This window comes from Pteropus alecto, unplaced genomic scaffold (genome assembly GCF_000325575.1).
Source record: "Pteropus alecto unplaced genomic scaffold, ASM32557v1 scaffold75, whole genome shotgun sequence".
Classification (NCBI taxonomy): domain Eukaryota; kingdom Metazoa; phylum Chordata; class Mammalia; order Chiroptera; family Pteropodidae; genus Pteropus; species Pteropus alecto.
In genome coordinates this window covers 20,705,313-20,718,520 of record NW_006440638.1, presented here as the reverse complement: position 1 = coordinate 20,718,520, position 13,208 = coordinate 20,705,313, and the positions used below count along the sequence as shown (strand labels likewise).

General features: G+C 44.6%; 1 protein-coding gene across 1 annotated transcript in view; it reads right to left on the bottom strand.

Moving 5' to 3' along the window:
* Nucleotides 1-1,050: 1,050 nt before the first annotated feature.
* DNASE1L3 (deoxyribonuclease 1 like 3) overlaps nt 1,051-13,208 on the bottom strand; it is a 21,712-nt gene continuing 9,554 nt past the window's right edge. The window contains exons 3-8 of the mRNA XM_006917509.1: nt 10,465-10,551; nt 9,752-9,864; nt 7,077-7,189; nt 4,195-4,352; nt 1,533-1,629; nt 1,051-1,227 (exon numbers count right to left, since the gene is read on the bottom strand). Of these exons, the coding sequence (XP_006917571.1) occupies nt 1,111-1,227; nt 1,533-1,629; nt 4,195-4,352; nt 7,077-7,189; nt 9,752-9,864; nt 10,465-10,551 (685 nt within the window). The 3' untranslated portion in view covers nt 1,051-1,110. The remainder of the gene's footprint in view (nt 1,228-1,532; nt 1,630-4,194; nt 4,353-7,076; nt 7,190-9,751; nt 9,865-10,464; nt 10,552-13,208) is intronic.

Genomic DNA, 13,208 nt, shown 5'->3' with positions numbered 1-13,208 from the left:
TGTCACTGCTTATTCTTTGGTATTGCTCGTATAGTTAGCCACGTTCGTGCACTACTTGAACAAAGAAACAGTAGAAGGGGAAACAAAGCAAAACAAGCAAAAGTGGTCACCATCCAGGATACAGGTAAAACGGTGCCATGTTGCTGGATTCCTCTGCAATTCTTTGGTTGCAGAAACAGCAAAATCTTTGAGTCCCTGCCAGCCAACTGGGCCTTTGATCCACCAGGTCTTCCAAGGGGCCCTAATAGTGGCCTTGGTGACAAATGCAACGTGGTGAATGTTACAGTAGGTATATGGCATACATGGGGGGCGGGGCACTTAGCCCAGGCTCTGGGATGGGAAGGGCACGTGGGCACAAGGAAGGGGAAGTCCTGCTGAGCATAAAGTGCAAGGTGGGACAAAGGTGAGACTGGACAAAGATGAGGCTGATATACCAGGTATGGAGACCTTTACAGGTGTCCCAAATCTCTGGGCTCTCTCCGAATGGTGGTGAGAACCCCTGAAGGATTTGGAAGGAGGGAGTGGGAATGCAGATGATCTGTGGTCAGAATGAAATTTCAAACCATGACACTGGTGGTTACTGGGCTGGCTGAGTCAGAGGACAATTCAGAGGCAGGAAGAGTAGGTGAGAGAAGACTTCATCCTTCATCCCCGTGAGATGTGATAGTGGCCTTACGTTAGACAGGAGGGGCCAGATTCCCAAAGCGGTTAATTACCCAAATTATGAGGCGCAGTTGGGGCCTTGGCATTTCTGGTCATTTCCCATGGAACAGGATCCCTTTGTAAAGACTGGAAACTGGCTCTCCTGTCTCCACAGCAGGGTTGCACCGTGTCCGTGACAGCGGGTGGGACTCTAGCTCAGGACACGAAGACCATTTTTTTGGATTGCAAAAGCCTCCAGTTTTCTTTTGAGCAATTCAGGGGAGATACGAGCCCAAATAGGGTAATAGAAGACTATCCTCTCAATTAGGCTAAAAGTGGATTAAAGTCAAGTTGAAAAATGAAAGCATTTAGACCAGTCTTGTTTCCTGAGTTCAGGGAGCAGTTTATACTTGTTAGAGCTCTTTTATTGAGAGGCAAGGAATGGTTAATAAAAAGGTGCCCTTGTATCTAGGAGCGACGGGCCTTGTTTTTCTTCCTTAAAGAGACAGATTTTTTGCTGTTGATGAAGGCCCTTGGAGATTGTAGTTTAAATTCAACTGGAAAGTGGTCACTGACATCCAGGGCCTGTAAAGAGAAAAGGGAGATAAATTTGAGAATTGGGATACACTCTTATTTTAGCGATGAGCAAATTCAGGCACTGGGAGGGAAGGCCAAATGCCCAAAGTCACCCAACAGATCATACACTGGTGAACACCCATCCCTGGACCAGCTCAATCAGAAATTTAGGTAGGTCTTCAAGTCACAGAATCATAGGCTTTGAGAGTCAAAGTCCAGTGGCCCAACGTTGTGTCTCCAGTGATGACCTCAGAGGGTGACACCAACCCGTCCTCTCAGGACGGTGGCATGGAAAGACAAGATGGCAGTCATACCTCCTGTTCAGTTAACCCATAAGCTTTCTGGAAGTCAAAGGTGCCGTTTGATTTGGGAACGACAGAGCTGACAATCTCTTGTCCCCTCAGCACGATCCTGCAGAAGGGGAGGGGAAACAGTCATGTTAATTCACCCTATTGATTTTTGAAATCAGACCAAGGTCCATGTCTGACATCTGGAACTGACTGAGCAGCCTGGCCCGTTCACATGGCGCTCAAAGTCCAGACCTGTGTTTAGCTGGTGCCTGAGACTGGAAAATAGCATCAGCCCCTGCCATGGCACTGTGGGTACCAGGACAGTGTTTCCCTGTGTGGACAGGTAGCCCTGGTGGTAGAAAAGAAGATTTTATATGACACATGGACACCACACCACATAGCAGTATCTTGCATCTTGAGAATATTTATTTCCTTTGCAATTATTTTCCCCTGTTCGATTATGGAGAAGGGGCCTGGCTTGTCTGTAGGACCTCCTAAGCTCCCATTTTGATTCAGAAAGAGCAGGCTGCAACCACCAAGCATTCCAGAGGCAAGAGAATTAAGGCAGAATTTACAGTTAGGTTTTCACCGGGATTATTTTTACAGTTACTTTTGATTTATGGCAAATGATACTGCTTTCTCTCCTTAGCATTATGAATTTTCCCTTAAAATTAATTTATTTTGGTAAGAAATGAATGGATTTAAAGACAAATATGGAGAAAAACCATAGTACAGCGGCTTTGCAGCGATAACCAAAAACGTGAATGTGATAGTTAAATGGGTTTTGAAAGCATAAACTCTAATGGATACCAAGTGGGGAGAAGCAGCTGGGGTCTACATGGCCCCTACAGACTAGATGAAGAATGACAAGATGAGTCAAAGAGCTAGCTCATGACCATCCATGAGCTTCCCCTGATTCCAGCCAGCTGATTTGGTTTCCAGTGTTTGCTACCAACACCACCCACCACCCGGTTAACTTTAAACTCAATCCACAAGTAAACTCTTCACATGCAGATGGAGATTTCTTAAAGCAATTCTTTCACACACAGAGAGTCTAGAACAACACAGTTAAGTAAGGTTCCTCCATTTCTCACATCTAGGTATGTGTGTGGGCAGGCCAGCTGATCGTGTAAGCTTTCTGGAGGCTTCCCCAGTGCGTGGGAGGTGTTCAATAGGTATTTGAGCAAAGAGCAAAGACTGGAATTGAGACCATTTCATCTTACTTCCCTTATTAAACATAATGCCTTTTTAGAAACCACAAAAGCCACACGCTATTAAGGAAAGCATAAAATTCAGAACAGCAAAATAAGAAATCAATCTTTAAAAAAACCACATGTCATCCTGCCATCCTTTGGCATATGTGCGTATAACACCAGGGTTCTAGTAAATACCTTTTTCGACTTGTTCCCCCACCCACCTAATCTATTGTGAACATCTTTCCCTGTGATTCAGTGTTCTTCTGCTTCATTGTTTTCAGCCACCTCCCTCCTATTTGCCAGGGGAGAAGAATGGGGCCACAGAAGGGACTTGACCCGCCCAAGGCTACATAACTGGCATGTGTTTTGCTGGCAGCCCCTCCAAATAGGAGGGAGAGGGCATGGGGCTCAATCTCCTGGAACTTCCCACCTTGCCCCCGCTTTGCCCAACGCTTAGGTTGTTTCCACTTTTGAGGGCTGGAATGAACACTTCTGCAACAAACACTCCAGGCCTGAAAGCTCCAAGAGGAACGAAGGAGGTCACGAGATGAAAATGAAAGCCAGACCTCAAAACTAGAGAAGTAAGACAACTATCTTCTCGCAGATGGCCATCTCACGCTTCCCTGGTGGCAGGCTGAGCCCTGGGAAAGGAAACCACCCATGGGACCAGGTTTCCTAGGGGCCTCCCGACCTGTGGTCTCCTCTATGGATGGGCAGATCGCGAACATTTGTGGTCTTCAGGCACCCTCCGGATTTAAGAAGCAAAAATTAAAGCCGACTGAAAATCTCCAGAGAGACTTTACAAATATAAGAGCATGTTATTTAAATGCGTGTACTTGCATTTAGAAAATGTGCAGCAAAAGCTTTAGAAGTGTGAATACCCTTGCATTAACTGGCCTCATTTTCAGAGTTTTACCCTAAGGAAGTCATAAATATATAAACAAAATGTATATATAGAATGTTCATTTCAGCAGAACTTTTAATAACAAATCTTTGGTAATATAATAACATAATGCCCAAAGATAGGGGATTGATCGAGTAAACGGTGGCATGTCTTTGTGATAGAATAATTAACAGCAATGAATGTACTGAGCTCTTACCATATAGAAAGCATTGTGTTATAAGATTTACACATTTCTGCCTTGAATCCTCATCATATATCCATGGGTGAGGCGCTACTATAATCTCCATTTTATAAGTGAAGAAACAAAGGCATAGAGAGTTTACGTCTCTTGGTCATAGACATATTAAGTAGTAGTGTTTGAATTTAAACCCAGGACTGTCTGACAGCAAAGCCCACACTTGCCACTGCTAAACTACAGTGTCCAGTTAATGCAATTTGTATACTATACAAAGCACTAGGTGGAGAGGCCTGAAATCTAATTAACTCAGCTCTCCAAGACAAGTGCCTCATCTGCCAAGAAGGAGTTTCTTTTCTAATGCATACCAAGCACTGAATGGGCTAGCAGCCTCTGGCAGATGCCTTCTACCTGTCATATGCACAGTTGGTGCTCTTCTTGACTGTGGTGTCCTCTTGGTCCCCAATCAGCCAAGTGAATCTATGGTCTGTCCTTAGGCGAATGCTTTTCCAGGCCTTCTTGGGGACGTAGGTGCAGCCCGCGTTGAAGTCGCCCATGAAAATGAAATTCTGAAAGATATGACTTGGAGCGTCAGTCACCTGGTGGACATTGTTGCCAAACACTTTTGCTCAGAACTGCTGGCACGACTCCATCTCCCATGCCCAGTAAATGATGGGTTCTGGTATGGGCTAAATTGTGTTTTCCCAAATTCTTATGTTGAAGTCCTGAGCCTCGGTACCTTAGAATGTGACTGTATTTGGGAAGAGGGCCTTTAAAGAGGTAATTAAGGTAAAATGAGGTTATACAGGTGGGCCCTAATCCAATATGACTGGTGTCCTCATAAGAAGAGGAGATTAGGACACAGAGACACAGAGGGAAGACCAAGGAGAGAAACTTCGGCAGAAACCACCCCTGCTGACACCTTGATCCTGGAGATCTAGCCTCCAGGATTATGAGGAAACAAATCTGTGTTTCTTAAGCCACTCAGTTTCTGTTAAAGCCCTAGCAAATTAATACGGGGTCTTAACTTTTTTTTTTGCCTTTTCAAAGAAGAGGCCATGGGTTTAAAAATGAGTCACAGTTTTGATGAGTATTTGGCAGGCGAGTATGTACAAGAGAAGATGTTCTTAACGGGAAAAAAGATGTTCACTATAGCTGCTTCCTCCTGTTCTTAGTCACCACGTTTCTGTAATTCAGCATGTAGCATTAGGTGGGAATAAAAGAACCCCATTAATTTACTCCCTCACATCTTTTGTCTGTGGCTTAAACATGTGAATGAATCAATGCCTTTTGTTTCCAAGCAGGAAAAATGAACTTGGGAGGTGTATTAGACAGCTTTAGCACTGTTCTTTATCTTCTATTGTCTTAAAGTTGGGAATGTATTCCTGTGGAAATTCTGTCTATTGGAGAAGTGGGAAGAACCTTAGGCCACCAACAGAATCATTCTATCTTGGAAATGTTTTTCCCTGTGGGGCTCTTGGAACAGAATTTTAATATCCTTCAATCCAGAGGAAGTATCAGATTTCCTTGTATGTACTATTGTTTGGGGCTGTTGCTGACTTTAGACTTTTCTTCAAAAACATTTTATTTTGACCTCAGTGGTCATGATTTTCCCTGAGAATGATGGGCTCAGTTGAAGACAGAATGTCGTGACCACCAGCTTCTATTAATAGAGGCAGGATTTACTGAGCATTCACTGTGTGCAGTAAGTGTTTTATAGTTTCCTTTGAATCTCACAAACACTAGGTGGTAGAAAGACCTTTAAGCTCTGTAGAAACAGCATAGAGGGCTGGCTCTATACCACTCAACTGGGAGGTTCAAGTGGAGAAGTCAAGAAACAAACACCAATCTGCCTACCTGAAGGCCCCTCAGCACGAGTTTCCCCTCTCGTTCATTTTTGTGCCACTGATGCCTTCCAAGTGCCCAACGCTTAACAGATGCTCAATAAATTCTTGTTGAATGACTGAATGAATTCATAATTTTAGGAATAAATTAATTATTCTTTCTCTTGCTCTGCTCTTTACAAATAAGCAATGAAATATACCTCTTGTGTTCTCCTTGCCCAGCTCTGTGCTCATGCTTTACTTGACTCATTTTGAACTTTTGGAAGTGAAACTGAGGAAGAAAAGGAATCACTGGAGTCACATCCCAAAAAGAGAAATGAAGAATGAGGAAGAGCTCTCTAGTGCAGGGGTCCCCAACTACCAGGCCTCAGACCAGTACAGGTCTGTGGCCTGTTAAGAACCAGGCCACACAGCAGGAGGTGAGTGGTGGGTGCGAAGCTTCATCTCTATTTACAGCCGCTCCCAGCGCTAGCATCACCACCTCAGCTCCACCTCAGATCATCAGGTGTTAGATTCTCACAGGAGCACTGATCCCTGGTGCCAAAAAGGTTAGAGACCACTGCTCTAGAGCACTTCTATATTTACTAAGTACTTTCACAGACCCTCACAGCCACAGGTGGTGGCATCACTGTTTTCCAGGTGAGGAAATAATTAAGGCTAAAGAGATGGTAGATGTATTCCCCTTCTGTGAGAATAGCACCCCTAGTTTGGGAAACTGCTTCCCTCCTCCACCATAGTGTATGAGGTTGGGGTGGAGCTAACACAGATTTAGCTAATCAGAGCATCTCAACCCCCTCATCACAGTGATTGGTTCAGGGACGGACATTTGACCTAATCAGAGCCAATCACACTCAATCCCAGGGCACTTGTTGCATTGTCAGTTGATCTAGAAGCTCTATCCTAAGCTGCTGAAGGGTGGAGCCAGACCAAAAATGGAGCCCACCCAGAGACGAAAAGAGAGCCAAGAGATGGAAAGAGTCAAGCCGAGCCCTGAGTATTTTGTCTGAGCCCTGGATCCAGCTATGCCTGAACTATTCCTGGACATCTTAGTTATAAGAACCAAAAAATTGCTTCTCTTTTTCATGAGTCAGTATGAGATTCTGTCACTTGCAATTGAAAGACTCTTGACCTCTTTCTGTTTTGCTGTTCTCAACTACAAAGGAGAATGAATAAAATAGTTACCTCATAGGGTTATTAGGAGGATTAAATAAATGTGTTTATGTCCAGCCTCAGCATGGTGCCTGGCACTAGCTATTCCCTTAGTGAATTTTGGCAGCCATTATCAGGGGAGCAGTGTATGAGTTCCTAAGACCCACATGGATAGTACCCAGGCAGATTCAGCAAGAAGGGTATTTAAGACTGAGGACTCTTAGGGAGCCACTCATTCCTCTCAAGGACCAGATTCTGCCCCTACTAGACGAGAATTCAGCAGACACAGAGGGTCGTCACCTCTGTCTTCCAACGGCGTTTCACCTCCATATAGACATCTGCCAGCTCATCAATCTCTTTAACGGATGTCTCAGGGGTAGTGTGCAGGGGGATAATCACAAAGTCCTTGACAGCTGAGGAACAGGAAAGAGGCAGAGGTCACACATTTTCTTGGGCAATGATCCAAAGACACTGCCCAAGGGAAACAGGCTGTCCTCCCAGGCATGGACTTGTTGTCCGAGTCTCCTCGTTTCCAGAGAGTCTAGCCAGTGGCCGAGATCTGAATGAGCTTAGCATTGCAAGGCTGCTATTTTCAGTACATGAAAGCCTCTTTTCTCCCACTCGCGCGTCGCAGCTAAGAAAAAGCTGGTAGACAATGTTCTTTTCTGGCATTGTGGGAGTTTCTATTTTCTCATTTTTTAAAAAACCGTATTTCCTATTTTTAAAAAATAATAAGCCTATTTGGTTTTTGTACTAAGGAAAAAAGTTTTTTCTAATTAAAAAAAATGAAGCATATCAGTTTATACTCGTCTGTGTTTGTTGTTGTTGTTGTTGTTGTTGTTGTTGTTTGTGGAGTGTCTAGAACCCTCCCCACACCAGGAGGGACTGAGGGAGCCTGACTGAGGGAATGTGGATGAGACTCGAAACTGAGCCTTGCCCACTTGCTGGTAGCAGCTGTTGAGCTCTGAACACCTCCTCTTCAGGCTTTCCCTCCTTCTACGCCTGGGTTCCCATGCCAACTCAGGACCTTGGTGCTACTGGGTGGTCACACAGTGGGGAGCAAGGACTCAGACCTGGCAGCTTGTCTGAGTCAACTCAGGACCTTGGTGCTCCTGGGTGGTCACACAGTGGGGAGCAAGGACTCAGACCTGGCAGCTTGTCTCCAGGACCCCACACTGATCCAGCAGCTTTATCTCCTGCTCCCCTCCTCAGGCCTCTGTTTCCCTCCTCATCCTCTCTTTGGACACTTTACCCATCCTAATCACTTTCCCACCAATTAGCTTGTGTGCTCACTGTGCCCTCCCTCCGAAATGCCTTTTCCCCTAGCCCTCTCGAACTTGACTTCTTCAGGTCATGGCCTAATGACACCTCCCTATGCCCGATCTCCCCATCTGAGGTGGGCCCCTCACCCTGCTAGTCAATGCATACTGCTTACTTCCTTCATGCTGTGAAATTACTTGCTTTATTTTTTTGTTTGGCCCGCTGGAACCTAGCACGGTGAAGGTAGGCTTATCTGTCTCATCCACCCTCTTGGTTCCAGTACATAGCACAGTGCCTGGCACATTGGAGGTGCTCAAAAATGTTTGTTAACTGACTGAGCGAGCGAATGAATGAAAAGATAGATGAATAGCTAACTCCTTCATCTGTAGTCCCAGATAGAGGGAACAGCTTTTCTTGCATAAGAGAGAAAACTCTAAATAGGACATGGCTGAGGTGCCATCCCATGGGAGAGAGGGAGGCGGGGAGAAGAATGGAAGTGTGGAAGCTCAATACAAACAGGTTTATTTGCAGTTCACAAAGGCCAAGGACTGTTTTGGAGAAAAAATAATCGTTACTGGGGAGGGAGCACTCTGAACACTATCCTGGTCAGGATATGTGAATGGTACGCATAACAAAGAGGATTGTTGCCTGTGCTCTCTGAAGGACATCTCTTGCCCCCAAAGCCTCCACCTCCTCTTTTCCTATTGGCAATTTTCTCACCATTCTCCCATGTTTCTCAATACTCTGCCTCCAGGGCAGAAAAAGCCAGGATGTTCATTTGTGTAGTGTAGATATAGAGGTACATACTTACAGCCCTGCATATATTTGGCCATTATCTATCTCCCCTACTACAACATAACTTTGCAGGGAGAGGGACCTTGTCTGTCTTATCCAGCACCCAGAACAGAGCCTGGCACGTAGAAGGTACTGAAAAAATATTTGATTCTCTATAGCTTCAATTGGCAAACCAAATTTATTCTTGACTTTCCACTGAGTGCCACACAGTGCTTAAGAGGATGAGCTCCTGAGCTGGTGGCTTGAGTCACAACCCTGGCTCGTCCATTTCCTGGCTGCTGGGTGACCTTGGACAAGCGACTCCACCTTTCTGAACCTGGATGTGGTCCTGATTCCCACACTGTAGGGTCATTGAAGGAGTACAGGAGCCTGGGATCCTGTACTCTAATCAGGGATCAATAATTGTTAGTGGCTAATACAAGTAGTATTGTTTTAGAGTTCTGGGTGCAATCACTTGGACTTCCTCTCTACCCCCAGTCTGTGGAAGAAACATCTATGTAGTTACTGGAAGGAGAGTGAGACCCTAGGTTGGGGGTGGGGTGTTCATCTTTGCTGGCCATTCCTTCATTTTTTTAAATGGAAGAATAACTATACTTGATTGGGACTGAGGAATTGCAATAAATAATTTCTATCAGCCTAAATGCTCCAAAGACAGTGGAGTTATCAAGGATTCAAGAAGGTGGACTCCAGGCTGGGGAGATCTTGAGTCATGGCATTCTGTGAAGCCAGCCTGGTGCCATCAAACTATACTGCATCCTCTACATTCAGGCATTAAAAGTTCTCAATGGCTTTCTCAGTCAAGCCTAAAGCCTCCCTAAGGATGCTGCATTAACCCTAGGATCGCAGCCCATACTCAGGGCTGCTGCCCATTCATGGGCTCGCTGGGGGAATCACGGGCGAGAAGGGCCTGTGGATCTCACCAGTGTAGGGTGATTGGAACCAGACCACAAAGGGTTCCCTGGAAAACACATCTGCATCTCCAGCCTGATAGTCATGGTAGAGGTAGCTCTCCTTCACGGACACTAGCTTTTCTCTGGAAGAGAAAAAAGAAACCCCACTCAGCTGAGTCAGCTCTCTTCTTACTTCTTTCAAGAAGCAGAAACATAGGTTCCCATGACTTCATTAGCTCCCAAGGCTGGAGTGCTGGAAGAGATCTTTCACCCTGAAAACAAGGCTTAGTCAGCTCTTCTCAACAGCCACGGCCCTTTGGGAACTGAAGATCTGAGCAGTACTAGTTTTCTGGGGCACCCACAAGTTAATGTTCAGACTTAGAACAAATTACTGGTAGGAAGAAAATGAGAATATGTAGTTCTAGAGTCAGCTGTGCTAGGCAACTCAGGTTTCCATTCCTGGACCAGGACTTGGCTATGAAGAAGGAAGAACTCCTGACCCCCTTGACCAGTCAGCCACTGAGTTAACCAACAAATTAGGTGTTAGGAAGCTGCTCGTGCTTTCTAATTTGCAGAGTTAATACTTTGCACCATCCCCAATTTTGACAGCAAATATTTTGGTAGATATTGAGAACTGGTAAGAGATCAAAATTTGGTTTTGATGAAAATATATGCGTTTTGATTCAATTCACAGTCATAATTTATAAACAAACCGTGTTCCGGGAAGCATAGATTATACTTACTTATAGAGAAAAGCATACTGTTCTTTATATGTTTTTCTTCCAAGTCGAGAGCTAATTACATAGTTGTATGTTGTACTTCTTGAATATCTAGAAAACATAAAGATTTTACATTGCATCTTAAAAGAAAAACATTCCCCTATTGCATAGGTTTCCCTCTCTCCAATCTGCATTCATATTTCCAATGGCATCATGTAGAAGGTCAACCATTTATCATAATCTTTGAGTATAAAATGGGCCACCATTGACTGGGAATGTGACATCTGCCAAGGATCTTTACAACTATTATTTCTTGTCCTTATAAGGTAGGTGCTATTGTTACTCCCTTTTGATGGTTTGCAAGCGCAAAGGTAAGATTTGAACCCAGATCCTACTCACTCCCAAATCCACATGCTTTGGCCTACACCTGTGGGAGACCATTAAGAACAAAGATTTCAGCCAGAATCAGCCTCAAACCGCACTCTGGCCCATGGCTGGTGCTGCACCTCTTAATTCCTGGTGGAGCAAACCTCATCAGGTCACCCTGTCCATACACTTCCCCTGAGCATTTGTCATATGCAGGATTCCTAGTAACGTTTATTTTGGACTTTCTTTCCTGTTCTGAAAACCTTCGAAACTATGATTTTGAATCAGCAATTTTTTATGTCCTGGGTACTGCAGATATGGCCTTGAGGTTCCACTGACTCTACCCCTCACCCATTCCAGGGAGACTTGACTCAGTGTGTTTGCCAAAACTGCTGAGAACTCTACCCTGTGCGGTCTAACTCAGCTTTACTTCCTCTGTCCACAAAAAGATCTAGGGCATGTCTAAGCTACAGCGTAGTCTCAGGTTCAGTTGAAAAAGAAACAGAGGGATCTTTAGGGGCCAACTTAGATACTACAGTCATTCCTGGGACTTTAGATACATATTCTAAGGCAAATCTGACCACTAGGGTCTAAGGGGCGTGGGCAATGGATTCCTGTGGGCTTCCGGTTTGGGAAGGCTGGCCCTGTTCTGAATCTAGCCTGCCAAGTCTTGAGTTGGCAAACTGTTTGCAAAGACTCAGCTGTGAGGTGACTAAAGCCCCTCTTAGCTGAAGGAAGATAAGGGGACAAACAGGCCTGGCTCTCCCTGGAGTCCACAGTACAGTATAGGGAGGTTGGGGAGAACTGAGATCACTGGGGATGGGAAGACTTGCTCCAGACCAAGGTGGGGACATACCTAGAGCCTCCCATCCCTTCCGTCCCCCATACTTCTGAACACCAACCAGAGCTACTCCAAAGATGGCTGAGGGCACTCAAGCTAGATTAGAGCACTGGCTTTGGAGTCAGACATGACCCACGTTCAAAGGCAGGCTCAGCCATTTCCTGGATGGGTGACCTTGGGCAGGTCCTTCCTATCTGTGCCTCAGGTCCCTCAGCTGTAAGGAAAGCAATCATAATATCTACCCTATAGGGCTGTTATGGGGAGTAAATGAAATAGCACATGTGAGTGAATTGACAAGATGCCTGGCATGTTGTTAGAGTATTGATGGTAGCTGTGACATGTGCCCACCGAGACCATCATCTGCCATTATAATTCCCTTCATTTTACTAGTAATAGACACTACACGTCATTAGTGATCACTGCTACATGCCGGGCACAGTTAAACGTCTTTTGTGCATGATTTAATTAGCACCACATCCCAGGAAGATGGGTTCTATTATTAGCTTCATTTTGTAGACAGGGAAAATGAGGTTAAGTAACTTGCTTGAGGTCATGGCAGAGCCAGGATCCAGACCCAAGTGTCTGAGGTGAGCATAGGCGCCTAACCCCTGTGCTACACCCCCTCTTCCGTTGTCAAAGATTGGATCCAGAAACAGAACACCTGCCGAGGCTAAAAAGAAGGAAAGCTTAGCTCCAACTCTGTGTTTTCAAATGAGAAACTGAGGCCCAGAGAGGAGAGTGGCCAAAGCTATTTCTCCTGGGCCTAATGAGGCTGGATTGACCATTCATTGTGTTTTCCTAATTACAAAAGTATAATAATGACCAGATGTACTGTTTGTTCAATCTGGATGGTAGATACATGGCTGTTATCATTTTCTCTGTGCTTTTAAGTAAGTTTAAATATTTCGGAAGAAAAAGGAAGAGAATAACATTCTCATTGTAGTAAATTTGGAAAATACAGAAAATATATAAAAGAAATCACATTAAAATTTCTTGTAAATTTATACTCTGAGATAGCCACTATCAACATTTTGGTTCACTGCCTTTTAATCTCTTATAAGTTTCTTTTTGCTTACGTAATTGAACTACTTGGCACATAGTATATGCTCTAGTTTGTTGTTTAATTTTGTCATGAATCTACAAAAGAAACATTGTATTAGAAGTTTTGAAAAATCAGAGTACATCAGAACCACCTGAAAAGTTTGTTAATAAAAGATTCTTCTCTTACAGATACTCTCATTCTATAGACCGGAGGCTCTTAATTATACTTTTAACTCACTCTGGGGTGATTTTCAGGTGGGTGGGTCTGATTATTCTTTGAGAAAGAATATAAATGACAGAGAAAAAAATGGCGTAGATGATAGAGGCTCTGTTCATCCCTCTGGTGACCAAATCAAAGTTGTGATGGAAACAAGGAGCAAGCAGCAAGGAAAAATTGCCTGGGATCTAAAGAAATAAGCCATACAACTAGGGAGAAATCCAAGAAATCGCCCTGCAGTGGCAGAAGGTAGGACAGGGTGAGGATGCGGGGCTGCCCCTTTATGAGGCTTCTGCCTCTGCT